Raw genomic sequence first — 26,180 nt, forward strand, 5'->3', positions numbered from 1 at the left:
CGAATTATCATTTCACAATTAATTTGAGCTTTCATATCTGCAGAGCACTCACTATTCAGTGAAGTTAAACTTCACAATGTATCGAAGCACTTAACTATTTTGGGGGAAAAGACAGGGTAAGGCTGTGCACATTAACCTTCGTGGTTGATAACTTCATTATTTTGAGGAGTCCTTGCTCTTTTGATTTCATAAAACACTGAGGAGTCATTCAGATAGCTTCGCGTCTCCAGGTGAAAATGCCAGTTTTTAATGACCACATGCCAACTGTTTTCGTTTTTTGGTTTAAAACTGTGTGAGCACATTAATGAGGTAAAAATGTCACTGTTTATAAAAGAAAGAGATGCTGGCTTCTCGACATCAGAATTATTAACTAACACTGCACTGGTTTACTCTTTGTTTAATATTCGAAGAGGAAGACAAAGGAAAACGTAAGTGATTTGAATAAGCAGATCGGGAAAACAGGTCTCCGATATACAGTGATAGCAGAATACAATGCTAAAGACGTTTTTACTGATATACTTGCATTTCAATACACAGTTAAACACCTCCCGAGTTCAGTTTTTCGATACAATGTGTGAGACTTTTATTTTGAAGGATTAAGGAATTGAATGTTCTCGAGGTTCCATATGTCAATATATATTCGGTGGCACGTGGCTCCGAATATTGAAGCATCGAGAGTTGGTTCGGTTTACCACGAAGGCACGAGCCCCGTGCATGGCTTGTGGCGCAGTTTTATTTGGGCGCGACACGGTCTCATGACGTGATGTGGGAGACGAAGGAATCAAATGCTGCGGTGACAGCGGGACGCACAAAGCGATCCGGGGACATATTTTGAGGGTGAAACGCAACAAGGGGAGTAGCTGAAGGCTAATGTACTCAACCTGGAGCCCGCTTGGACTTTGGAGCTCGGAGTCAGAGGTCACTGTGATAACTGCAGCTGCGTGTGTGGCCGCGCGAGAGACTGCAGCCCTCCTCGTGTCAGGATAATGAACGTCAGGCTGCAGGGAGCTCAGTGGGGAAATGATGCGGTCTAAAATTAGTAACGTCACTCTTCAAAGAGGTTCATGCAAAATATAGTTTTTCCTACCTAAGTTCAACCCTGCTGCTGCAGAAAATAAACCGGTAAAGAGCTGAAATTTTAAGACAGATGTGGTAGGCTAATGGTAAACAAAGGATATCACGAGAAAATCAAACACTCAAACTGCATGTTTGATGAAAACACCAAAGATAAAAATTGAATATAAGCCTTTTAATTTTTTTTCAATCAAACAATGTCATTAATGACTTGAGTGATCTCTTTTATTGCTCTTACCGTATGAATAAATCACGCAGAGGACATAAGTCTGCATCTTTAATTAAAAAAAAAAAGATAAATGTAGCGTTGACCTATAGTCTAGTTATTTATGCATTATTCAAACGTGACAAATTATTATTATTTTTATTATTTACCTAGAGCCTAAACTTCCTTGAACATTTAACATACATGTTTATCTAACCTAATGTAAATCTAAATGTGACCTAGTTGGCTCACCAACAGGCTACCCGATGCTGTCTCAAGACCCTTTAAAGGGGAAGTTCCCCATATGAAAAGATAAGGCACACTATAGAAACCTAACTATGGTAAGGTAAAACAGGGTTATTTAGACCATTAACACTATACTGCATTCACTTGACACAGTAACAAGAATTTTGAAAAGATGTGCAGACCTACAGGTCTCAAAAATTCGCCCTCGCCATTTTTTTCCATACCCCAGAAATAAAAGTGGAAATATGAATGTCTTCAGTGTTCAACAATACAATACAAAATCACAGCAAAGATCAAGATGTCAAATGGACTGCAGAGGCATATAGTTAAAAACCGGAGTGGCAGTGCTTAAATTAAACCCAGAAACAAAGGCCTGATACTGCCTTCACTTAGAAGTTATGTTTCTGAATCATATAGTCTAATGGTCCTCCGGTGGACTTGGTTTCAGGGGAAAAAGATAGGCTATGAGGACTTTTCTGGCTATACATCCTTACATTGTAGTGTCAGCATTCCATGCCTCGTTTCCCGCAATGCTTTGGCATGGACTTAATGTCTTATGTTAAAGAACGCACCAGGTACATGTTGTCAGTGTTTTCAGCTTTATAGGCTACCTGTGCGATGATCGATTGTATGGGATTTGTTCCATTTGCCTGTACCACAAATGAGTCAATTGTAGGCTGTAGCTTTCAAACTCATCCACAGCTTTCATGATCCAGTTATAGAAAACTTAAATTTACGCATGCGTACGCAAAACAATAAATTGCTTGATTCAATCAAATGAACAGTTGTCCACCCACTCTCTGGCTCTCAATTTGATTGAATTTATTCAAGTAAGCAGATAAAACTGCAGAAGAACCCCGCTATAGTCCAATTTAGCCTGCATGTGGTTACAAGTGTGCTACGTCTTAACTGCTGGCACTGGATCTCTCTCTGTAACCAACACGTTCCTCTAAAACATCTTCATGCCCACCCCTGTGTGGTTTCGCCACATTTGCAGCCCCAGCTCCCAGCCTGAAATCGCCTCTGCTGCTCCACACGCTGCATCAGCTGATCCGTCACGTGGTCTTGTGTCGTGGGTCAGCCCTGTTAGCAAAATGGAGTTGTCTGAGTCCGTACAGAGGGGGCTACAATCCCTCGCCGACCTCTCCTCCTTCGACCAGAGCAGCTTCCAGGTTTTGGTGGAGGTGTCTTTCCGGAGCCTGCTCTCCTCTCACGCAGACCCAGAGGTCCTCGGTGAGCTGCAGCCTCTTTCCTCCTCCTCCCTGCCGCTGTTGCGTCTGCTTTGTCTCCGCTGCTGCTTCCTGTTTCTCTTCGTGTGGATGTGTGTACGAGCGCTGCGTGGATATTCAGTGGACTTGGACGGCGCCGATGCGTGCTACGAGTCGCTCTGAACCGGTTCCTTCGAGTTTATATTAAGATCTTTAACGAGGCGAAGTGGTTGAGCCGAGAGTCAGTTGTGCTAAGCGAGCTTAGCTTCCTCTGCTGCTGCAGCCTGCTTTACATTCAGCAGCAGTCACAATCACGAGTGCCTTTTGTCATTTAAACTGCCATCAAGTCCACTTTACACATTAAGGAGACTATGTTAGGCCATTTGGATTAGCCTACTATTAGTCAAACTGATCATTGATTAACATCCAATCGTCCACGCTTCGCTCAGGTCTTTAAACGCAACCTTGTTCCGATTTCATCTGCATGTGATCGGCTTTGGATTTAATGGTTAAAATAAAAGATATAGAATGACAGAAGACCTTATGTATCAGCCTAATTTCATCTTAGTGCCCATTAAGACCGCTCTGCTCCTTTAAAATAAACGTCTTATTACTGCAGCACCCCATTTTTTTTAATGGCGGAATTATTTAGAAAGTGAAATGTCCACTATACAAACAAACAAAGGACCCCCGGCTGATGCAGCTGAGGGGGTCCATTCACATGCAAATCATGATTGATTTCCATTCTGCACGTCAATCTGGAGAGCAACAGTATGGATCGCAAGTCTCCATCAGTCTGCTCTCTCCTTAGAGAGAAAACAGCATGTTCAAACTGCAGAGCAGCATCCTTATCTTAGCATGTTTCTGTGGTTCCAGATCAACCCGAGCTGAAGCAGATCGACCAGATCCTGCTCAAACAGACTCACTCTGCAGCGACCACCTTCATTCTGGAGGCGGTCAAACAGAACGCGGACAGGTCGACGATAAGGTAGGAGACACCAGGCGCATGAGTGTTTCCTGTTTGCTGTTGCACTGGCTCGTGGTGGATCTCTAAGAATAGGCTCATTATTAGCGTCTATAATGCAAATTGTGCTCACGTCACGCACAATGTGGTCGCTCCCACACAAGCTGTTTACAGTCTTTAACGCGGGGACAATCATTTGTGACCTTGCTGCCTACATTTCTCAAGACCTTGAACGTACCTGGGGCACTACAATACACTGAAAAATATTGATTCGAAAAACTGTTGAATATCCCCTGAAAAGAGTCCAAACCGCTATAAAAAAGAAAGGTATACCTCTACGGTTTGCACATTGCAAATATATTTTGTTACCTTATATGAAATGAAAAAATTAGGCTACTACAGCTAAGAAATCTGTTGTGCCTTTAAAGTGTGCTGTCTTACTGTGTTATGATTTTAACATTAAAACATTTTAATGTGTTTTTAAGCTGCTGTAGAACCAAGGAAGCATCTGGGCTCATGCAATAAAGTTAAAAAAAAAAAAAAAGACTAACCTCAAATCTGACCCTGAATGGAACCTAAAATAAATTTTACAACACTGGCTCCACTATGTTGCTTGCTCGTTGACTTTTTTTTGTTACTCTAGGAGCTTTATAACAAACCATTTCAGATACAGTGAGAGGTGTTTTCTGGTCAGAATCACTGTTAGTTTTTGATCCAAACAAATTCTCAAATTCTGTACATTTATATGTGCTGTCTAAAAAAAGCCACACAACATAAACGTTTTTTTTCTTTTTCTTTTTTAAAAACATTTTTATAAGTCCTTCACCAGCAGCAAACCCTGCTTTTATGTTTGGTTGTTCAGTCTAAAATGCAATTGAAGTGTAATCACAAACTGTGCTCAATTTGGGTTTACAATCCTACACATTTAAACTTCATAGTTTGACGTACTCACGTTTTGATTCTCTTTTCCTGGAAGAAGAGAAAAACACGGGGTGTAGTTAAACGGGTCGAAAACGATTTAACTGACTTTTTCAAAGCTAACACAAAGCAGAGTAAGTAAAACAGTTGCTGACTGAAATGTTCTTCTCTTGCAGCTCGGTCCTTGAGGAGCTCACATTTAATGCAGAAAGAATAGAGGTATTCTACAGCACGTATCAGGTGACTGATGGCTGACAGTGATACACTTATTTTATCTGCTTATCATGTCTAGCTAACAAACTTGCTTTAACCTGTGAATGCATGATGTGTTTTGCAGAAGCACAAAAAGGATCTGGAGCGTCTTTTAGCGAGGTGAGCAAGAGAGATGGGGACACACGTCAGTCAACGCGAATTATTATTATTCTTTTCAGATTGAGTTCACACTATCCAATATTGACATTAGCTTTTAGCTGCAACATATGCTGTATGACTTTGACGAGCTGAACCAGAAATTTGATCTTTAGTGATGGATTGATGAATATCAGTCTTTCATTGTTGACGTTTCTCATTTTTTAATTGCAACTTAAATGTGAGAAAACGGATCTCTTAACAGAAAATCCTTAACCACTATGAGAACGGTTTGAACAGGAACAGGACCTTGTTGTTATTGCTTCTTATCAAGAAAGGGCAAGTGTGCTCAGGGGGATAGAAAGGTCAGAGAATGTGACGAACTGTTTTGCAAACGCTGCCTCATGGCACGTCATAAACATACGATCTTTGTAAAGTGGCCACATCATCTGCAAATATATTTTCACCTCATATAAATCACAGAAAGGCAAACGCAAAAACTTCGTTTTGAACCCGAATTTTGTCATTCTCTTAAAGTTAAGAATTTTGGGTTGAGGAACTCTCATGGGCTAATTTTTCATATCATAAATTCTCCTTTTATACATCGCTTTGATCTAATTGCCTGCAGAAAAATAATCATCGTTTTTCAACTGAACCGCCCTGTCTCTGTTTCTGTTCTGTGTAATCTGAGCAAATAAAGTCTTCTCTGTCTCCCTCCTCCAGCATAGGAAGGTGTCCCCCTCACATCACCGACGTGTCATGGCGTCTGCAATACCACATGAAGGTATGTGAGACACAGTCTTGAGATTTTACATGTGGCACCATCTCCTGTCAAACTGAAACGTGGTCTCTCTCCACAACAGAACGCTCAGGTGTATAAGGTCAACGAGCCCTTCTACTCAATTTCCCTCAACACTGAGGTGAGACATGTCAGATTCTGTCCCCCTACACTGACTCCTTTTCTTGCATGTTTAAGCCTCTATCATTGTGATTCTTTATTTTTGTTAGAACGGAGGATCCCGTGAAGATATCAACTTCACCTGCACAATGGAGCAGCTACAGGTAAAAGACTTGATTTCTACTTTTGATGTGCCCTGTGTCATTTTAATTCTTATATTTCTGCATCAGAAAAAGAGAAAGTCCCTCCATCTCTACCATAAAAGAATAAAGTTGATTCATGCAACGGATAGCTGCAGGGAAGTTTTTTCCCTCCCATCAGGGGGGATTTCCATTTTGTTTCCTTTTATCAGCGCGTCCAACCAAAGAAAAGTTACAGCATTGACTTCTCATTGCTCGATTGTAATAGATTTTAAGCAGACAAAAGGAGAGATTCATCTAGGAAAGATGCACTTACTTGACCTGCATTTAAATAAGTGTATCATCCATGAAGCATTTAAACCACAAATTTCCCTGATTCTTCCGTGTAGCAAGTGTGGCCGACTTACTTGGAGATGATTTATTTCTCGCATTATTTCCTCCACAAGTTATATATCTGTGTTGTTAATTCCTCTCTCTGACTTTGATAAATTATGTGCAGGATTTGGTGGGGAAGCTCAAAGACGCTGCTAAGAGTGTGGAGAAAGCCAGTCAGATGTGATGCCGGTGTCCTGTTTCTTGGCATTTTTCTGCACCACGGAGCGCTGAACTCCTCCGGAATCTGGCGCTTCTTCTCACCTCTTCAGACCTTCTTTTGTACCTCACATTGATGTGCCATGTTTGTATATGACTGATCATTCCAGGGCTGTGTTTTAATAAAAGAGCAAAATGAAATACTGCTTGTTCCTTGAGTAAAACCACTGCTTGTTTTTGCTGATGCAATGTTGCAACTCATTATTTTTGTTTAGTGTGATTTTTTCCCATGTTGCTGTTCTGCTTTGTGTAGGCTTGGTTAGAAATTTGGGTTGGTGGAGTTGCCATATGTTTTGTCAACCAGTCTAAAAAGGTTTTTTTTTATTCTTCTTGCCATTGTTGCGTGACAGCAAAGGATTTTGTCTCCTGCAGCATTTGTTGCAACAAGAGGTGCAACCCTGCTTTTGTGCGTGCTTATGAAACGCGTTAATAGAGAAATAGGAAGGCACACCTAATACTTTTTCATACTTAATGACTCTGAGAATTTTGGCATCGCCTTTACTTCTCCTGCATCTCAGCTGAGAGTTCAAAGCTCCTGAGCTGAAAGCAGCACAGCGGCTCAGATTCCACAAACATCCTAGGTGCCTTCATTTTCTGCCGCGCTGGCTGCACGAGGGATAAAGCCTCCAATTCATCAAGTGGAAGTTGCGGCGCATTTCTTGCAGATGTCAAGACAGCCCGTGACAAAGGTTTGACACCAGAGCCATTTGTCACATGGACGGATTTTAACCAAGTGCGTGGGTCTGTTAAAAGCAGCGCGGGACAAAGAATAATAAGGTATACGCTTGGTGCTCCCAAATCCTGCGTGTTCCAGTGAGTGGAGTGAAGCTTTTTGACGACATGAACGTGTGTGAATGCGTGTGCTGCAGTTATTTTTAACAGCAGAGAGACGAAGGCACATCATCAGTAGCCTACTTTCCAGGCACTGCTTATCATCCAGAGCCGTTTGAGCAAAAGACAGATAAAACAGTGCTTGTTTTGCGCGTGTCTGATGTGAAAAGTGTATCAAACTGTGTAAAATTGTGCTCTGTTATTTTAAACCATGCGTCATACATTGGAAAGAGCAGAATGTACCGACAGACTATAGTGTGTGCACCCTTAAGCAGCAGCTTAGTGTCATTTGAGCGCAGTTAAAGCAAAAACTCTTAAACTGTCATTGAGATTTTCTACTTAAAAGTCCATTCACGTGTTCATATGTGTGCTTCGTGTGTAATTTTACATCATGCGTTGTAGATTAAGACAAACAGCCTACACCGACAGTAATTCCAAAGCACCCTTAAGCAACGAGATCACGTGACCAAAGCGGGGCGGTCGAACTACAAGCCATTTTGGGGACGGTGTCAGTTTCCACGGAGCACACACACACTGCTGCATTTTACTGGTGGTGAAGCGGATATTTTGGAGGCAAAGTTATCGGTGCCAAAGCGGGAGATTCCCCGAGCTGGAGCAGGCAGATTCGGCAGCGTTTTCGCCGCAGAGCTGATACGCACAGAGCGCATACGCGGTGAGGAAACGCGGAGTTTTATTCGCACATCTGAAATGCGCTCCGGTCCGCCGTGCGCTCTCCGCCACTGACAGCGTCTGCAGCCTGCTTCAAGATGGCGGCTCGGCTCCTATTCATTTTCTGCTGATCGCCTCCCAACTTTCATTGTCTATTCGCGGCAAGACCCACCGATTCCAAACCGAGCCTTCAGGTAAGTCTCATTCGATATCGTCTCTAACTAACGGGGGCAGAGGGATAGGTTCGGAGACGGTGCTTTTGTGTTTTTCTACGCACCGATCCAGCGGTGGATGAGAAGCTTTCAACGGTGGCTGCAGCGATAACCGACGTGGAGCTCTGTGTGTGTCTGCGCACCACTTTTTTGCAAAAGATGTTCCAATGTCGAGCATGAACGGGAATTAGCACCCAAACTGACCCACTAATACATTGTCCAACGTTGAGGAAACTGCCTGTATAAGTTGATCTCGGTTTGGTTTCGCCTTAAATCGTTTGGATTTATGTAAAGTGGAAGATCTCAGCGAACCAGGCTGGGTTGGCTGAGATGTTAACAGCAGCAAGTGCTCCAAACGCTCCTCCTGAGCACATATTTCTTTTCAGCCTGTTTATTTTATAGATTTGGGACCTTTGGAGTGTTGTGGATTGGGTTTTGTGGTGATTTTGGGCGTGAATAACCAAATGTGGGATTTATTAACTTAACTTGGATTGCTCTTATGAACGTGACAGGGAGGAGAACCATTCCAACGGAACATAAATGTTTGATGACGGCTGCTTGGTAAACACTGGCTCTTCGGTAATCACGCACTGTGGATGTTTGGCTTTCGGTGTGTGATTATCCGAAATAAGAAGAGTGGTCGGATTTGGAGAGAATTTAAAAATGTTGGCGACTCCTCGGCCAGGACACAAACGGCTGGTTGCGCTTTTGAAGCAACACAAACCATCGCCGTTTCCTCCTCTTTTCACTGTAACCGCCTGCCAAACTGTTATTCATTTTAGTTTTTTAAGAATTTCCATATTTCCATCTCCACTTGGCTTACCCCTTGCGCACAACGCATGAGTCTGAATCTGGGAGACACAGACAGAAAGATAGCCAATCAGCCAGGCTTTCTGCCTCTTGGGGAACAAGAATTATCATTTCACTCAGAGATGCTGTTAGGACCCCTGTGTGCCCGTAATGGGTTAAAAATTAATGTATTATCTCCCGCTCGGGTCTGCAGGATGACAGCCCTCATGTCTGTGGATAGATGCACTCAAACAGAATGGGTGGTTTTCAGTGTGTGATGATCACTTTTTAACACAAAATTCATACCTCCATGGTTTGACACTATAAAGTGGCACTCGTTGACTTAATCTGGATTCTACTGTACGCGTATTTATACTGTGCCCTGATTTTGTGAGTTGACAGACAGCGGGTAGAATAAGGGTTACAACTTTTGCCATTTAGCCTGCTTTAATTAACTTATTTCCAGATGCTGTTGATTTACTCGCAAAAGGAACTTTTACAAGAAAAACTGCACTTGTTTGGGATTAAATGAGCTTGCCACGACTTGGGTCAGAGCAAGAATGGAGGGTGCGTGTCTGCTTGTGTCGGTTTGTGGCGATAATGTCACTTTGACTTATCAATAAATACCTGACAGTCTAAATATAGAATATAATGTCATTTAATCTTGTGCACAGGTTGTTTCTGAAGTCATGATTTGATTGTGCAATGTGCGCAGACTTTGGTCTCTGCTGGAGCGTTTGTTGGTCTGTTATTTAGTCAGCCAGCAGCCTTCAGTAGGATACCTATATTAATATAGTCTATTTCTTTTGTTATCTGTTGTTATTAGCTTTAAGTTTTTACACAAGCTCACGTGTCAGAGAAGGAAAGCAGTGGTTCAAACTTTAGGCGTCGGTTATTGACCTAAAACACAGCCCACCAGCATTTGGCTGATATTCATCCCCATCCATCCCGTAACCGGGGTTGCTGTCCAAACTTGTCCGAGGTGAAGTGTCCAGAATCAGTCGAGAGAGTTTGAGTGAAGCACCAAAACCGGCCGTGCTGCTGGCACGCTGCCGGCCGTGGCTCTATGAAGGAGGCAGATCTGCCATGTAGACTTTTACAGCAGGGTCAGCTTTATGTCCAGTCTACATAGGGACTCTGAGGGACCAGGTGGTTTTATTTGTTCACACGACAACTAAGAGCGCGAGGATTCTTCATAACAGCGTCATCAAAAGCTACGCAGACTGATTTTTTTTCGATGTTTAAGACACAGTCTGTTTGTGTTTTGATTGACAGACATGAGAAAAATGGAAACTGATAACACTTTGGAAAAGTCTGCTTCTGGAGGAGGCTGTTTAGTTGGTCAAATGTCAGCGTTTTAGTTTTTCGTGGTTTGTTAAACCGGGTTTGTAGAGCCCAATAAGTTCAGTGTTGCTATGCTAACATTTGATGAAGACGTTACGTGTTTCTGTAGCTCATATGACGCAGAATAAATGAGTGTGTTCAGTGTTTGCTGTAACTTCAGCACAGTCGCTGCTGTCTGGCCATGTTGCTGTCGCTGGGAGCTTATTATCGCGCACACACCGTGAAAAAAACTGTGTTCTCAGAAGCCGAATAAAGAAGAGACGGGCTCAAACCCCTTTCTTCCGCGGGGAGCTCCTGAAAATGCGTTTGTTTCTGGTTGTGGGTTACATGCCCCCTGTTTTCGAAGGAAACCCCGCAGCCCGTTGAACCGACACGGGCTTTTTTCTCCCTCCTCCACAAAATGGCAGCCGTGCTGTCGGCAGCCTGGCAGTCCAGCGGCTCTGACTGCGAGACTCCGGTCCCTCCTCGTCCCCGCTCTCACACCAGCAGCTCGCCGTGTTGTTGTTTTGGGTTAGGATCCTGCCTTGTTCTGGTGACTGGCGACCAGCCATGTGGGTTGAAAAAGCAAAAGGAGTTGCCATAGAAACGCTCAGGTTCCCCCCCCATAGCTTGTGTGGCACACCTGACGCGGTGAATGAGTGTCTCTTGTCGCCCCCCGCTCACCCACACTCACTCAGGGGCGCTACAGACTCCTCGCGTAATATTTCCAACCGAAATGTTTGCATTTGCAAATTAAAGGTGTGCCCACAAAGGGTTGAAAAGCGTGGATTTAATCCACTTTGTTTTATTCATAAAGGGACATAAAATCAGACAGATAGGCTACGTAAAATTACAAATGTATGATGCTGCATTCACTTATTTTACTTGCCCACGGGACACCATAATTTTGACCAATTTTGTATACATATTTTACATTTTCCTCAAAAGAGTACCCTACAAATACGACATTAAGTTTGGCATTGCGCGTTCAACCCCGAATTATCCATTGCGTCTGCTTTTATGCGACATTTGCAAAATTACGCATTAGAAAACCTGAATTTCCTATGCCTCCCTGCCTCTCTTTTTGGAGATGGAGACGTTTTCTCCAGATACCTGCGCTGCTCCTGATGCCGCCATGTGTTCAAACCAAGATGAAACACAGGAGAGCAGCGTGCAGAGTCCATCGATCGCTCAGTGGAAGTGATTGATTTATGATTATTCACTGTGCTGCTGCTGCCTCGCTGGTTATTATGTGATTAGCATAAAAGAGGATGTTGCTTTAACACAGTCAAACAAACAGCAGACCCCTTTTCCCCAAATGGTCAGGCTTTTTAAGTCCTGTTTGCTCTTTTCCTCGCAGGACTGTTGTTCCTCTCTCCATCAACATGCATCGGACGACCAGGATAAAGATCACAGAGCTCAACCCTCACCTCATGTGCGTCCTATGCGGAGGATACTTCATAGACGCGACCACCATTATCGAATGCCTGCACTCATGTAAGCAAACTGACATATTTTATTCATTACTGTGGATGAGATATGTCTAATGCAACCAGTCCTAAAACCAAACAAGGCATTCTTTAATTTACATGCTGGATATCTTCTGTTACATCGACTGTTAATATTTACACCTTTGTATGTCTTTTTCTGGTTCACAGTTTGCAAGATGTGCATTGTACGCTACCTGGAAACCAGCAAATATTGTCCTATCTGTGATGTACAAGTGCATAAAACCAAGCCTCTGCTTAACATTAGGTGAGAACTGTTCACAGAATATTCTGACACTTTCTGTCTCTGTTTCACGTCTTTAATTTTGTCAAATTTTATTTTTTGTTTTAACCACAGAATCTGGTGGTATGAGTACACATTTTTAAAAAGAAGTGTTTCTTGTTACATTGTCAGCCCAATTAAATTTTTCATTTTTAAAGCAAATCAGCAACAACTTAATTGGAATGTCCTTTTTCTTGTCCTCTGTGGTCACCACTTTATTTCCTCTCTGAGCAGCTAGATCAACCACTGGTTGGTTCAAAATATTTAGACATAAAGATGCTTACACACCATGCACAACTTGGTGATACATTCAACTGCTTTGACCTTAATGTGCACATGTTGCATATAGAGATAGGAAACTGTAAGAAACTTAAATCATTGTCTACTTTATGAATTCAATAAAATTTGAACCATCTGTATCTGTAGGAATGCTCTATATTAGATCTTTCAGGCGGAGCACTATTTTCTCTGACTGAAGTTCCTCTTTTTCTCTTTCTCTTTAGGTCAGACAAAACTCTCCAGGACATTGTATACAAGCTGGTACCAGGCCTCTTCAAAAGTAAGAGCACCAAAGTGGAACAAGCTGTGAACTTTCACTTTGACTCATTTTCCGGTGCTCTTTTAACTGGTTGGAGTAGAAACTGTAAATACAAGAAATTCTCCTCTCCCAAGAAATGTAGATTTGAAAATGCATATATGAACATATCAGTTCTTGTCAGGTTATTAGCTTAAATTGAAGGGCTGTGGCTGCAAAGCTGATATTGTGTTGGTTGTTTTTGTTGTTGCATTAAGTTTTACATGATGAGGAAAAGCTTTACTGGTTAAAGGTTCTGTAGGAAAGTTAAGACACTGGCTTTCTGCGCTGTCAAAGCAACTCTAATTTTTAGACACAAAATCTTTATGAGAATAAACCAGTGATCATCTATTTAAATGTTCCTCCTTAACAACTGTTAGGCTTCTCACTGGAAATATGTTCATTGTAGCAGTGGTGCATCATTTAAATACTAGATTTATATTTTTCACCAAAGATAAATGTGGATGAACTTGTATCTTGTTGCTTTCTCCGAATATTCTCAGATGAAATGAAGAGGAGGAGAGACTTTTATGCAGAGCACCCAGTAGACGGTGAGTCCAGAATAATGAGCTGGAGTTGAGAAAACCTGTTTTATTCAGATGAAATAAAAACACAATATATAGTGTTTGTTTCCCTTGCTGTGTGCTGGTTTCATAGTGGTAAACAGTTTTTGCTTTTTCCTGTTTTGTAGCATCAAATGGATCTAATGAGGATCGTGGAGAGGTGGCAGATGAAGATAAAAGAATAATCACAGATGACGAGATCATCAGCCTCTCTATTGAGTTCTTCGATCAGAGCAGGTAGGCTGGCTGCTTGGCTACATGTTTTTTTTTTGAATTTTATGTTATTAATGTGAGAATTTGTATATTATGGATCAGTAAAAAATTAGATATAACATTCAAAATCTGCATTTAGAATTGTTAGAATTTTGTGTCCCAATAAATTTATTTTACATTTAAAAGACTAACTGTCTCAAAAGCTGGGTGAGAATCATCATGTGTGGATTTCAAGGTGCTCCCACAGCTCAACAGCTCTGCTGTCCTGTTAAGAGAAACAGAGTCAATTTAGCTCGCTGTCCAAATAAATGTCTGGATCACAACTCTTCAGCTCTTCTCCTGCAATCAGAAATGACTTGCTTCTGCTTTGACCGTAACATATTATTCAGATTGAAAACTCACATTTTTCTTATTATCACTTTGAGAAATAAACTTTGAAATAATCACATTTTTGCCTGTTTGTATATATATATAGATATATATCTATATATCTATATATATATATATATATATATATATATATATAATATTAAATCCCCCCTCATGGTTAAAGCTGCTATGGAATTACGATCCAAGATTGAATATTGGTATTGCCTTATTTTATGTTGTGTTATCCATGCAGTGACAGCAGTCTTGGTCTTCACATGGTACTCTAAACACATTTAAGGGCAAACACTATGAATAGTGTTTGGCTTGGGTAATGCTTCCAGGAAAGTAATGTAGTAAGAACTGAATGATAAATGTGGAAGGAAAAAGAGAGTTAAGAACTTGCTTTTGGTGAAAGTGCCTCACATGTTTCATGTATTTTCTTAACCTGTACTTGGTAACCATCCCATTGTGTTGCTGCGTATGTTGTTGTGGTGTAAAATTTTAACTAAATACCATAAAGCAAAAAATGCTGCCTTTATAAATGTTTGTATTTATTCTGTCTTTATTCAGACTTGGAGTCGGAGTGGAGGACAAGCAGCCGAGAGATCAGGTATCACACAATGATTCTTGGTTTTGTTAAAGATCCTCTGTCACAAAATAGGACAGACATATACTGCATTAAGGGGTCGAATGTGCCTTCTGTGTTGACAAACTTTTGTCTTAAGACACAGTAATATTATTGAGGTTAAAATAATTCTTTGTCTGCTTTTAAGGTGGACCGCCCTATAGATATCATGTCTATCGTGTACTTCTGTAGATCTCCACTGTAACGTGTAATAGGCCTAATCTGAAAAATCTGTGTAATCTGCAGGTGGCTAACAAGAGGTACCTGCAGTGTCCGGCAGCCATGACAGTCATGCACTTGAGGAAGTTTCTGCGCAGCAAAATGGACATCCCAAGCACCTACCAGGTCTGAATTATTTTTTAAAACTGCACTGGTACATTTTTGAACTACCTGGTGAATCCTGCTTGTACATTTTGTTTTCAATTGTAACTTGAATTTAGCAAAATTATAGCCTAAATATTCTGTTAAAAAAACGTCACATTTCTTTTATCTGTCCAGGTTGAAGTCATGTATGAAGATGAACCTCTGAAAGATTACTACACATTAATGGATATAGCATATATCTACACTTGGAGAAGGGTGAGTTTGTCTTTTAATTAGGTTGATTTCAGTTGGCTTATCAACATTTCTTTTTTAAATCATGAAAGTTCTTGGATTGGTTAAAAATTTTATCCTAGCATAATATAACTGTAATTTTAAATTTCAGATGAACCAAATCGAGCTGTGCAGAATATTAGCCTACATTTTGAGAAAAAGGCCCTTTCTGTAAATGCACAGTCCGGGTGCTATTAAAACACACAAAGAAAAAAAACAGATATCCATACAACAAATAAAATAGCATGTGAATCTGTTGGATGCTGAATTTTGACTATAAATGATGACAGATTATTTTAGCCATAATCTTAGTTTTGCTTGTTGTCCCACATTCGGGCATTAAAAAAAGTAATTTTACAAAAATGTATTCACATTCCAAAGATTTATTTTTTTAAATTGATAAGTTGGTTTTTTTTTTTAAAAAAAATTGTATAAACATTTCCATTATCTCTATTCAAACCTTTATCTAGAATGGTCCTTTGCCGCTGAAGTACAGAGTCCGACCCAACTGCAAGAAGATGAAAGTGAGCCATGCGCAGCAGGAGGGCCAGAACAGCGCGAGCAGATCCGGTCCTGAGAGCGACTCCGCCAGCGAGAAAGCCGGGAGTCCTGCCGGGGCTCCGTCAACGTCCTCGTCCCTGCCAAGCCCCAGCACGCCTGCGCAGTCCCCACACCCACAGCTCCCTCACGGCCCCAATAACGTCAACGGGACCCCAGCTGCCGCCCCGACGACACCCAGCCGGCCCTTCACTCAGTTCAGTAGCGGCAGCACCGGCGTCAACAAACCGCGGAAGGTCGCCCTGAACGGCTCGGCGACCTCTTCCGGATGACGAGGGGCTCCGGAGCGAAACGGACCAGCCAACGCCAGACCCCTGCTCAGCTAATACTGTTGCCATGCCAACGTAGTTCCATTGTGTAGACAACGTTCTCTCTCTTTCTCTCTCCATTTGTTGTTCTGAATATTATGACGTCATATGTAAGTCTAAACGTAGTGGAATCGGAGACATTTCAAAATAAAAGGAATGAGGAAGTTGGACTTTGGAATTTTTAATCACATGAAAACAGATGTTGATGTAAAGAAATTTGGAAGGAAGGACAAGCATTTATCGCCTTTTTAAAAGCTACGTCTTTATTTTACAGAAGTGACTGAAGATAGACTTTTATATTTTCTTTGACTTTTTGCAAATGAAACGTGTTTATCATGATTTTTCTATGTGTGTTGGGATATTTTGAAACTGTCAGTTTAAACATGCATGCTCATGATAACACTTTTTTTCTTTAAAGACAGAGGATTCTGCGTGTGTGCCCCACTGGGTTTCTAATTGTTTCAGGCATTTTTTCCCCATTGACAGGAAAATGTGTATGTGTAGCGCTGCTGGCTCCACGGAGAAATCCACTTTAAATTGCCTTTTACTGGAAGAAAATAAAACCGTTTCTTGTAGCTGCAGTGGAATCAGATTGCTTATGCTCCACGTCTTCAACACGTTATAAGCAGTTATAGAGAATCCACGTGTAAATAGGAACAAAATGCATATTTAATCAGCGATGATGTTATTCTCATATTCCCCTTTGTTGTAAGGGAATGACCTGGGCTCCAGCTCAGCTCCATTTCATGTTCAATGACAGATGTTTTGATGTCTCACGTGTTTTCCGTATTTGTATCGACCGATTGTATGGACAACTTATTGTATTGTTACTGTTGCACAGTATAAAACATCTAAATAAAACATTTTACACTTATTGAAGAAATCAAGCGTTGTTTCTGGTGGCTCCTCAGTCCGGCTGGTGTTATGATAGAGGGAAACAAAGGAATGGTTGGAAAAGAGCAGACGGTGCTGAGCGTCACGTGTCAGAGTCAGCTGTGATGGTGATAACTGGGTTATCGGTTAGCATAAATCAAATCGAATTCCTCAATACATGCAATTAAAACTAGGGCCTTAATAATACTTTTCAAAATGATATCTTGTTGCACGAGTTTATTTTGGACCGATAGTAAACGATTTTGATTTTTGGCAGGACTAATTTCGATTTGTTAGCTTTGATTTTTTTTTGTTGTCTTTAATTTTGCGTGGAAAATCCTTGGATTTTAAACACAACATGCATAATGAGGCTTTACCATTTCCTTAAAGGTCGTATCTAGATAAAATAAAAAAAAATCAAATTAAAGGCTAACAACTTATTGAAAATAATCACATAGCTAAATTATCTTTGATTTTACAGTCCATGCACACAGCCATAATATCTGAACTCCGTCCAATCGCAGCTGAACTGTTTCTTTATCAAAACGAACTCTGCGACAAAAAAACGTTTTCTGATGAAATGATTTTATTTTTTACGGATAGAACATTGGAAAAAACGTATTTCTTCATTGCACAGTATTCTTGCACGCTACGCATTGAGGTGAATATGTTTGTTTAGTTTGTCTGTAACTCCTAGAATACACCTACCTTCATAACGCAATTAATTGCGATAATAACATAATAGTGTATTAAATCTAAACAGCCCAACGCTTATTAAAACAGACAAAATAAAAATAATTTTTCCTCGCGTAACCGAGTGGTCACTGAACTTCTTACATAAAATTTACTGGTTACACGTTTTATTGTTAATAACAAACTCAAAATATTAACCGGGCGCCATATTTAGGAAGAATACGTTAAATTCAGAGGGGTAAAATAAACACAAAAAAAACGCACTTCGATAAGCCGGTGGCCTTAAGGACTCTGGCTTTTTCTTCAGATAAATTAATCTATTTATTTCTCACATTTTACATCGGGCTGGACTATCAAAATATTTTTACAGGGAAAAAAGAGGACAACACTGACAGTTTTCAAGCCACTGAATTAAAAAGACCCAGGACAAGCACTGTAAAAAATAAAAAAAATAAAAAAAATAAAATAAAATAAAACAACAACCGGCAAACACAAATAAATACATAAATAAAAAGGCAGCCAAAATAAAACTACACCCGAGCCTTTGGTGAAGTAAACAAACGCACCCCTATCAGATATTACATCTTGTATTTCTTATCTGTTTAGAAATCCTTTTCCACCAGCATCGTTCTTTTTAATGAGTTTTCAAACATCTTCGCTTTCTGGTGTAACAAAATAGTAGGCTACATCACGCCCTATGAAAAGGGGAAGAAATTATGTTTCGTATGAAAGCAAACTGACATGCTTCTCCTTTTTGATTACTGTCAGGCCAATATTGATTTAGCCTTTTACACTGCGATTTTTTAATGCGCTTAGAATTGCCAGAACTCCGTACCTGAGCAGGCAACGAAAGCAGGCCGAATGAAAAGAAGTTATCAAAAATTTCTTTTTTCCCTCTTGTTTTTTTTTTAAAAAGACAGAGAAAAAAAAGAAAGAAGCGAGTATTGCAAAGGCAAGCTCATGCTGAAAAAAAAATCGGGTGTTGGAATCTGGTTTTGTCGCTTCATCTTCCCTGAGTAGTGTTGAATGGAGGAGATTAACAAAGTTGTCAAAATGGGCGACAGTTTCCAGGATGTCTTTTAGCGGGAATCAGACTGGGCGAACAAAGATCAGGAAACTACAGAGCTCCCACACTTGACATATTACGGCAAAAACGAAAAACACTTTAATATCAGAGTGAGTCATCTTCATTATAGACGATCTCTGCCTGGAGCAACAGAACATTCCGCTTCCTGTCAGTTGCCACGGCAACAGTTAACAACAACACTACCTGAACCAAACCTGGGGACGGATGGGAGAAACGCTACTCTTAATCGAAGGAATAAATTAAATACAGGGCGTTTTCTGGGCAGAACAAACCCTCCGTGTGCACGGAAACAAATTCAAAAGAAGGAGAACTTTCCTCAGGGGAACAATGAGTCAACGGCAGATAATCCAAGGTGAGACTCGTTCGTTATGACACATTGTAAGGAAAATTTGCGAAAAGTTAAATTATATTTGTTTCTTTGTGCTGTTGCAGCCTTTGAGCAGTATCAGAAATCAAGGTTGCAGTTTGTACAAACTATTGCTGATCTTGCATCCAGACCTCAAAACATAGAGACCCTTCAAAACGCTGGTAAGGCTCCACAATGACTACCGGACTAAATTAGCATTAGCTTCTTTTTTTTGTGGTACTTCACCGTCTCTCCTGTGCTGCAGGTGTGATGTCCCTGCTGCGCCCCCTCATGCTGGATGTGGTCCCCAGCATCCAGCAGACAGCAGCTCTGGCTCTGAGCCGCCTGGCTGACCACAGTGATGAGCTGGCTGAGGCCGTGGTGAAGGAGGACATCCTGCCTCAGCTGGTCCACTCTTTGGCCTCACAGAATGTCAGTATCTCATTCTTTGACCATACAAATGCCAGCGTGCCACCAATAGCTTCTCAAAGCCAAGTGTTCCAGTGTGTGTGTAGTGAGAGAGGGATAGCGACAGACAGAGCGAGGCTGTCACCCTGTTGGACCCCAGGGTCACCCTCCTCCCTGAATGTTAGAGTGTGTTTTGGGCTAACTTGGCACTTCGCCTGGGGGCTGCCTGAAAACCTAAGAGCCCTTTTCCATGAGAGCAACCAGGGCTTTGTTTCCTCTGCTTTTCTCTTTCAGCCCACTCACAGCCTCAGAAGAAGGAGGGATTAATTGTTTTTTTCTCTGACACTTTTCACTTTAAAACTCTAACCTGACCACATTAAGTGCATATTTTCTTTTATTATTTCCAATGAAACCTGCTGCAGAAATATTTATCTTATGGTTAAAAAAATCTATCCAGGGATGCTTAAGTGTTTTTGTTGCGTGGGTTGACTGGAAGTAAGGGATACAGTATTTGAGGGGTTTGAAGATAATATTTAACACTTAGGCACAATACTAACGACTGTTGATTCCCAAACAACAAGGAATTAAAGTTGATAAATTATGAGGGTCAAAAAGCTAAAGGATGTTTAAAATGATTCACTCCTTTCTTAAAAAAAGAATTAATAAGACGATAGCTTCTAACTTGAAAATTCAAATTTGTCCTTTCTTTGGTTGCATATATGTAGACATGTGTCTGTGTGTTTGTGTTCAGAGGCTTTACAAGAAGGCAGCCTCCTCTGTGCTGCGAGCGATCGCCAAACACTCCCCTGAGCTGTCCCAGGCTGTGGTGGCCTGTGGGGGGGTGGATGCCCTGGTGCTCTGCTTGGAGGAGTTTGACCCCGGGGCAAAGGAGGCGGCTGCCTGGGCCCTTGGCTTCATTGCACGACACAACGCATGTAAGAAAACTTCAACAGGCTTACTTTTTATGACCTCCCCCTGCTTTGACTACTTTATGATTTTATACTATGGTTTTAGTATCCTTCACTCATATTTTCCACCTCTGTGCAGCTCTGTCTCAGTCAGTTGTGGATGCAGGTGCCGTCCCACTGCTGGTGCTGTGTCTCCTGGAGCCTGAGCTGCCTGTCAAACGCATCGCAGCCTCTACCCTCAGTGACATCTGCAAACACACACCGGAGCTGGCTCAGACTGTGGTGGAGAGTGGAGCCATTGCACACCTGGCACAGATGATCCTCAACCCGGATGCAAAACTCAAGGTAGACTGGCCTCACTTCAAACAGCTAATAACATGAAAGAAAAAAACTGTTATATTTCCAGATTACGAATGTTTTTTTTAATTTTAATTTTAATTTTTGAAAATAATATTTAAAAAATACCATGTTACATGGGGCGCCCTAGTCTTTATTTCATATGTAGTATATTTTGTATTGTAACTTTTAATTTGCATAAAAGTATTCACTTGCGTTACTTTTAAATAAACCAAAAAACTGAACTGTTGAATTAAATCTGACTTTTTCATTAGAGTAAGATTAAAACAGGCTTTCCTTTGTGACCCCTTTTCACTTTTTAAAATGCAGCCAATGAGCATACTTCTATGCTTCTATGGGTTTTATGGCACAATTTCACCCCACTCCATTAATACATCTTTTCCTTTAACCACATTTTTTCTTATTAGACAATAATTTATTTCCTTATACACATTACAAGTGTTCTCCTTTTTAAAGCTATTCTTTGTAAATTGCCAAACTATTGAAATAAAAAAGCAAATTTAAGTTAAGATTTTATGAAATCCCCAAGTAATAGAATTATAAGAAATGCATTTCTGTCTTTGAAAGTTGGAAAGGTGTAACTGTCTTGTTATTATACTTTATAATTTTAAAGGGAAAAATTCCCCGTTATTTTAGAAAATAATTTGGGAGGAATTTATCTTTATTTTTAAAATATTTAATTTCATCATTAGTTTGTTAGCTAACAAGAAGAACAAAATCTTTAACTTTTGCAAAGATACAAATCAAAGAGTGTACTCACCCCGTGTGTGTGTGTGTGTGTGTGTGTGTGTGTGTGTGTGTGCGTGTGCGTGCAGAGGCAGGTGTTCTCTGCTCTCAGTCAGATCAGTAAACACTCAGACAGCCTGGCAGAGATGGTGATCGAGGCAGAAATTTTCCCCGCTGCCGTGGTCTGTCTCCGAGATCAGGATGAGTATGTGAGGAAGAACGTCTGCACTCTGATAAGGGAGGTGGTCAAACACACACCTGAGGTACAGCTACACACACACACACACACAAGCATAGACAAGGGAACACACAGAATCAGCTGCACACTGAGTCTTGTGTGTGTCTTTCTCCAGCTGTCGCAGGTGATTGTGAATTGTGGGGGCTTGGCAGCAGTGATTGACTACCTGGGAAATTGCAAAGGAAACCTGCGGTTGCCGGGGATTATGATGCTGGGATATGTTGCAACGCACAGTGAGAACCTGGCCATGGCTGTCATTCTCTCCAAGGTGTGTGTGTGTGTGTATGTGTGGGGCTGACAGTCAAACCCTCCTCTCTATATAATGGCATTATGTAGGTCACATTAACTGAGCTCTGTGTGTCCTCCTGTCCTGCAGGGGGTGCCACAGCTGTCCTTGTGTCTGTCCGAGGAAGCTGAACATCACATCAAGGCGGCTACAGTCTGGTCCATCGGTCAGATTGGTCATCACACTCCTGAGCATGCCAAGGCAGTGGCTACTGCTAACTTACTGCCCAAACTGCTGGAGCTGTACATGGATGCCAGCAGCTCAGAGGACCTGCAGGCCAAAGTGAGGAAACATTTCATACTATACACTGCATTTCCCTTAATGCACCGGAACTGTGAAGAGAAAAAAACTTTTACCTTACTAAATATTTTTAAATATATGTACACCAGTCATTGCATTTTAAAACCAAGGATTGAGATTCAGAATTGAATTTTTGTTGCACACCAAACATCATGGAGAAATTTTCCTTTTAAAACACTTTTATAAATTTGTTCGCTGACACATTTAGATTTTAGAGTCTCTTTTATTTTAGATACATGTGACTTAGAGGTATATAAAGTGTTATAGATTTATCAGCACTCAGCTTTATAAAATAAGTGAAGGTGAGGGGAAAATCATACATGAAAATTGAGAATTGAAGTGGTCCCGATGTGGATCCTTGAGGCACACCTCTTAGTTGAGTGAATAAATTGGATTTCCACCCTCTTAGAGAAGCACGCTGCTTTTGGTTATGCACATAAAAGTTGAACCACAGTAATGCCTGAAGCTTGTCCAAATTAAGACAGTCTAAAAAAAGATATTAAGGAGAATAGGCTCTTCACAAACGTACAACTGAAAATATCGAGCTATGGATAAAGAAAGCAGCAGTAGAAAAAAGAAATAGGGCCATGTGCAGAGCAATTTAAAAATAAAATCTAAAGTTTAAGCTGATGTAGTGAAAATATTGTTTTGTTCGTATTTCATTCTTCTTGACCCCCTCAGAGTAAGAAAGCTCTGACTAGCATCCTGCAGAAGTGCACCTACCTGCCAGGACTGGAGCCGCTCCTCTACGATGCTCCGAGCAACATCCTCAAACACGTCGTCTGCCAGTTCTGCAAAGTGAGGGACCACTGCTACAACCACTCTCAAAATCTGGGTCACTTTACTGCAATTTACCATCCAAACTGATTTTTACACCAGTACCCTTTGCTTTCTCTTACTTCTTCTTGAAGGTGCTGCCTCATGATAGTAAAGCTCGCCGCCTGTTTGTGACCAGCGGCGGGTTGAAGAAGGTTCAGGAGATTGAGGCTGAGCCTGGCTCTGCCCTGCAGGAGCACATCAACGGCATCAACAGCTGTTTCCCCGAGGAGATAGTCAGGTGTGTTCATCTAGAATACACACACACACCCACACACGCACACACACACACATAGATGCACACTAGAACACAGGTTTACTTTGTTGACATCATAACCTTGTGCTTTGAACACCATTAGGGTAAACAGTAATCCAGGAGAGATCAAATCACATGACTGATCATTCAGTGCTGTCACATTTCTTTCTACAAGTACATCCATTCAAAAAGAACCACAGAATCTCAATCTTATTTCTTTTTTAGAGAAGGGAAATACTTTGAACACAAAATGTAACCAAGACAGAAAAAGAAAAATACACCTTAGAGACTAATTCAAGGTCAACAGACATAAAAAAATCAAATTAAGATTTTACAAATGTGAGATATTTATAGAGTTGTATGTTATTTTTTTTAGGTACTATTCTCCTGGATACTCAGAGGTCCTGCTGGAGCGGTTGGAAAACTACCAGCCATCTTGACATCATCTCAGAGGGCACATTGTGATTGAATGCTAATTCAAAGATTTACCATAAATATGCCTGATGAGTAAAACACAGTTAGATGAAAAACGACTTTGCTTTCTGTATTTGTGTAGAGCTTTAATTGTTTGGTTGCTTCCAGCTGCTTTTATTTTGATAAATGTGTGTGCTGATATGCCAATGTTGTCTATGTATGAGTGCATGAGACCCACAAAAGAGAAAAGAATGGAACACATCTCAGTAAAAGAACAATTTAAAAGAACAATTTAAAAGGAAAGTAGAAATATTTTGCATCATTGAATCATTCTACAGCTTGAAATTTATGTTTCCAAACACAAAACATTTCCTCCCTGTTGTTATTTTTTGGTATGTCTTCATGTTCCCTATACAAATCAGCTGTGCCTTATGTTTCTGTATGTTTCAATTATAATCAATATAGCTTTATTCATCATTGCACATGTTTCAGAGCATCCTGTAAAAAAAGACTCTTAGCTGCTGGTTTTGTGTATCTGAGAATGAGTGGTACCACTGATTAGTGAAGGTGATTAGATCACTTAAAAGTGGAGTCACACACTCTTCAAAGTCCTCTTGATGATGTACTCTCTGAACTTCCTGCTCTGAGCTAATGCATGTTAACAAAATAAATAAAGCATCCCCTGTTAAATAATCAATAATTGAGAGGTTAAAGATCATTTTCAAAACCAGCCCATTGGAGAGAGTAGGTGGTGAGGAAGTATTGAGGAGCAACTGTCCCAAAAAAGACCTCATTGAGTCTAATTTTTAAAAATACTTTGAATTTCCGTCTCATCGTGTATTTTATTAATTGCGATAATACAGTATAATTTTCGATTAAGATTGATATATGAAATTACACAGTATGCATAGTATGTGTGCCAATCTAATAAAATATAAACTATATTTAATCTCTCCCAGTCTCAACTGGTTGTAGAGCTCATGTTGCCCCCTGGCGGCCGTGCTCCATCACTGCTGTTCAGCTGTGTGTGTAAGCGTGTGAGTGTGTGTGCAGCAGCTGCAGCGCACATGGCGAACCGCTCTTTGTTTATTGTCTGCAGCTTCGTCTCTGCTTGTTCTCCACATTGTACTGACGGTGCAAATGAGCCTCCGCCTCTCAGCGCGGCGGAGAGCTCAACATGTCCCGGCTGCAGCTGCCACCAGCACCACCCCCCTCCTTACTTTACAGACCTGAGCTTATATGATCCATAAACACGATCCACAGCCAGTCCGCAGCCTGCTGCAGACCCATGACCTGGGTGTGCACGCTGCAGTCCGACCTTCTATGAGGCAGTTCTAGCTGAACGAACCGGGTCGGATCGACGGAGCCGCATGGATTTTTAAAAGCGAACAGATTGCATTAAGAGCCCTGTCTTAACGCAGAAACAACGGCTCGAATAAACGAGATTTTTACAGCATATTATAGCATAAAACCTTTCCACATGAAAACAGCCATGTCTGGAAATCCTCTTCGCGGTCGACAGTGTATTACCACCTCCATGTGCGCTACCTTATAAGAGGGACGGATGAAATAAACCAAACAGAATCAAACTGAACCATTAAAACACACATAGAATAAATAAAGATTATTTTATTAACCTCAACTTTCGCTGGACTCTATCTACGAGAACACCTGCCCCATTGCAGTTTTATTTTTAATTACATAGGCTACAAACAAGCGAACCCGCCTTTCATCTCACTTAAAAATAGGCAACACTTTGAGGATTTATTAAACTAAAAAACATGCTGTCGGGACTCAGATGAACGAGTTTGTGTGAATATTTCGACATAAAATTAGATTTTCAAAGTCAAACTTTTACACTAGGGTCAAAGTGACCTATAGTGTTAAAGCCTTGCTATGAAGAGAAAATATAAGGGGGAAAAAATAAATAAAAGCAAGCATGAAAGACACACAAAAAAAGTTGATAAATCGGTGTTTGGTGTAACCTAATTTGAACTCATAAAGATGTTTTTTTAAAAATCAAAGAAAGCCCTAACAGCATTTTTCTGCTTAGGATTTAAACCTGTAACCAGTAAGATAGATTCATTTTTATGCCAATAAGTCGTGTAAACTCGCGTCCCAACAATGTCACGACTTCAAATTAATGGTTTGACATTTTAGCGTGTGAAAGATTTTTTTTTAAGGGAAAAAAAAAGAAACCCATACACACACAAATGTAACAGTTAACTAACACAAAAGTTATTTTTCTGATATAAGCAGGGCACATAAAATCATAAAGTATAGGTTTTCTGAGCTTCATAAAGATATGCGCAATGAGCTCAGTGACTGCGTTAACAGGCTTGATTTGGTGTCAAACGATGAAGCTAGTTAACGGGAAAAAAAGTTTTGCCTTTTTGAATTTAAAACTTTGTCAGATATTCACTAGTCTGAATAAATTTCCCCAAATCAAATAAAAATTCACGCAGACACTTAAACGAGGTCA

At 40.7% G+C, this 26,180-nt stretch overlaps 2 protein-coding genes across 2 annotated transcripts; both read left to right on the forward strand.

Annotated features, from left to right (window-relative positions):
• The first annotated feature begins 1,966 nt into the window (after positions 1-1,966).
• Positions 1,967-16,864, forward strand: bmi1a (bmi1 polycomb ring finger oncogene 1a). Its single transcript, XM_074694066.1, is given in 19 exon segments — positions 1,967-2,758; positions 3,610-3,721; positions 4,792-4,938; positions 4,940-4,987; positions 5,687-5,747; positions 5,827-5,883; positions 5,972-6,025; positions 6,501-6,549; positions 6,846-6,850; positions 7,140-7,369; positions 11,777-11,913; positions 12,075-12,171; positions 12,690-12,745; positions 13,264-13,311; positions 13,452-13,560; positions 14,476-14,515; positions 14,777-14,875; positions 15,029-15,109; positions 15,595-16,864. Coding segments are annotated over 19 exon segments (2,061 nt in total). The 5' UTR covers positions 1,967-2,487; the 3' UTR covers positions 15,955-16,864.
• Positions 16,865-18,600: 1,736 nt separating this feature from the next.
• spag6 (sperm associated antigen 6) lies at positions 18,601-24,490 on the forward strand. Its single transcript, XM_074693671.1, has 11 exons — positions 18,601-18,995; positions 19,076-19,171; positions 19,255-19,421; positions 20,149-20,332; positions 20,445-20,650; positions 21,478-21,651; positions 21,742-21,894; positions 22,003-22,194; positions 22,894-23,010; positions 23,124-23,269; positions 23,661-24,490. The coding sequence occupies exons 1-11, from the start codon at positions 18,971-18,973 to the stop codon at positions 23,722-23,724; spliced, it is 1,524 nt and encodes a 507-aa protein (XP_074549772.1). The 5' UTR covers positions 18,601-18,970; the 3' UTR covers positions 23,725-24,490.
• Positions 24,491-26,180: the final 1,690 nt, after the last annotated feature.

This window comes from Halichoeres trimaculatus, unplaced genomic scaffold (assembly GCF_033239565.1).
Source record: "Halichoeres trimaculatus isolate MK-OKI-2021-1 unplaced genomic scaffold, fHalTri1.1 fHalTri1_scaffold_18, whole genome shotgun sequence".
NCBI classification, from domain to species: domain Eukaryota; kingdom Metazoa; phylum Chordata; class Actinopteri; order Labriformes; family Labridae; genus Halichoeres; species Halichoeres trimaculatus.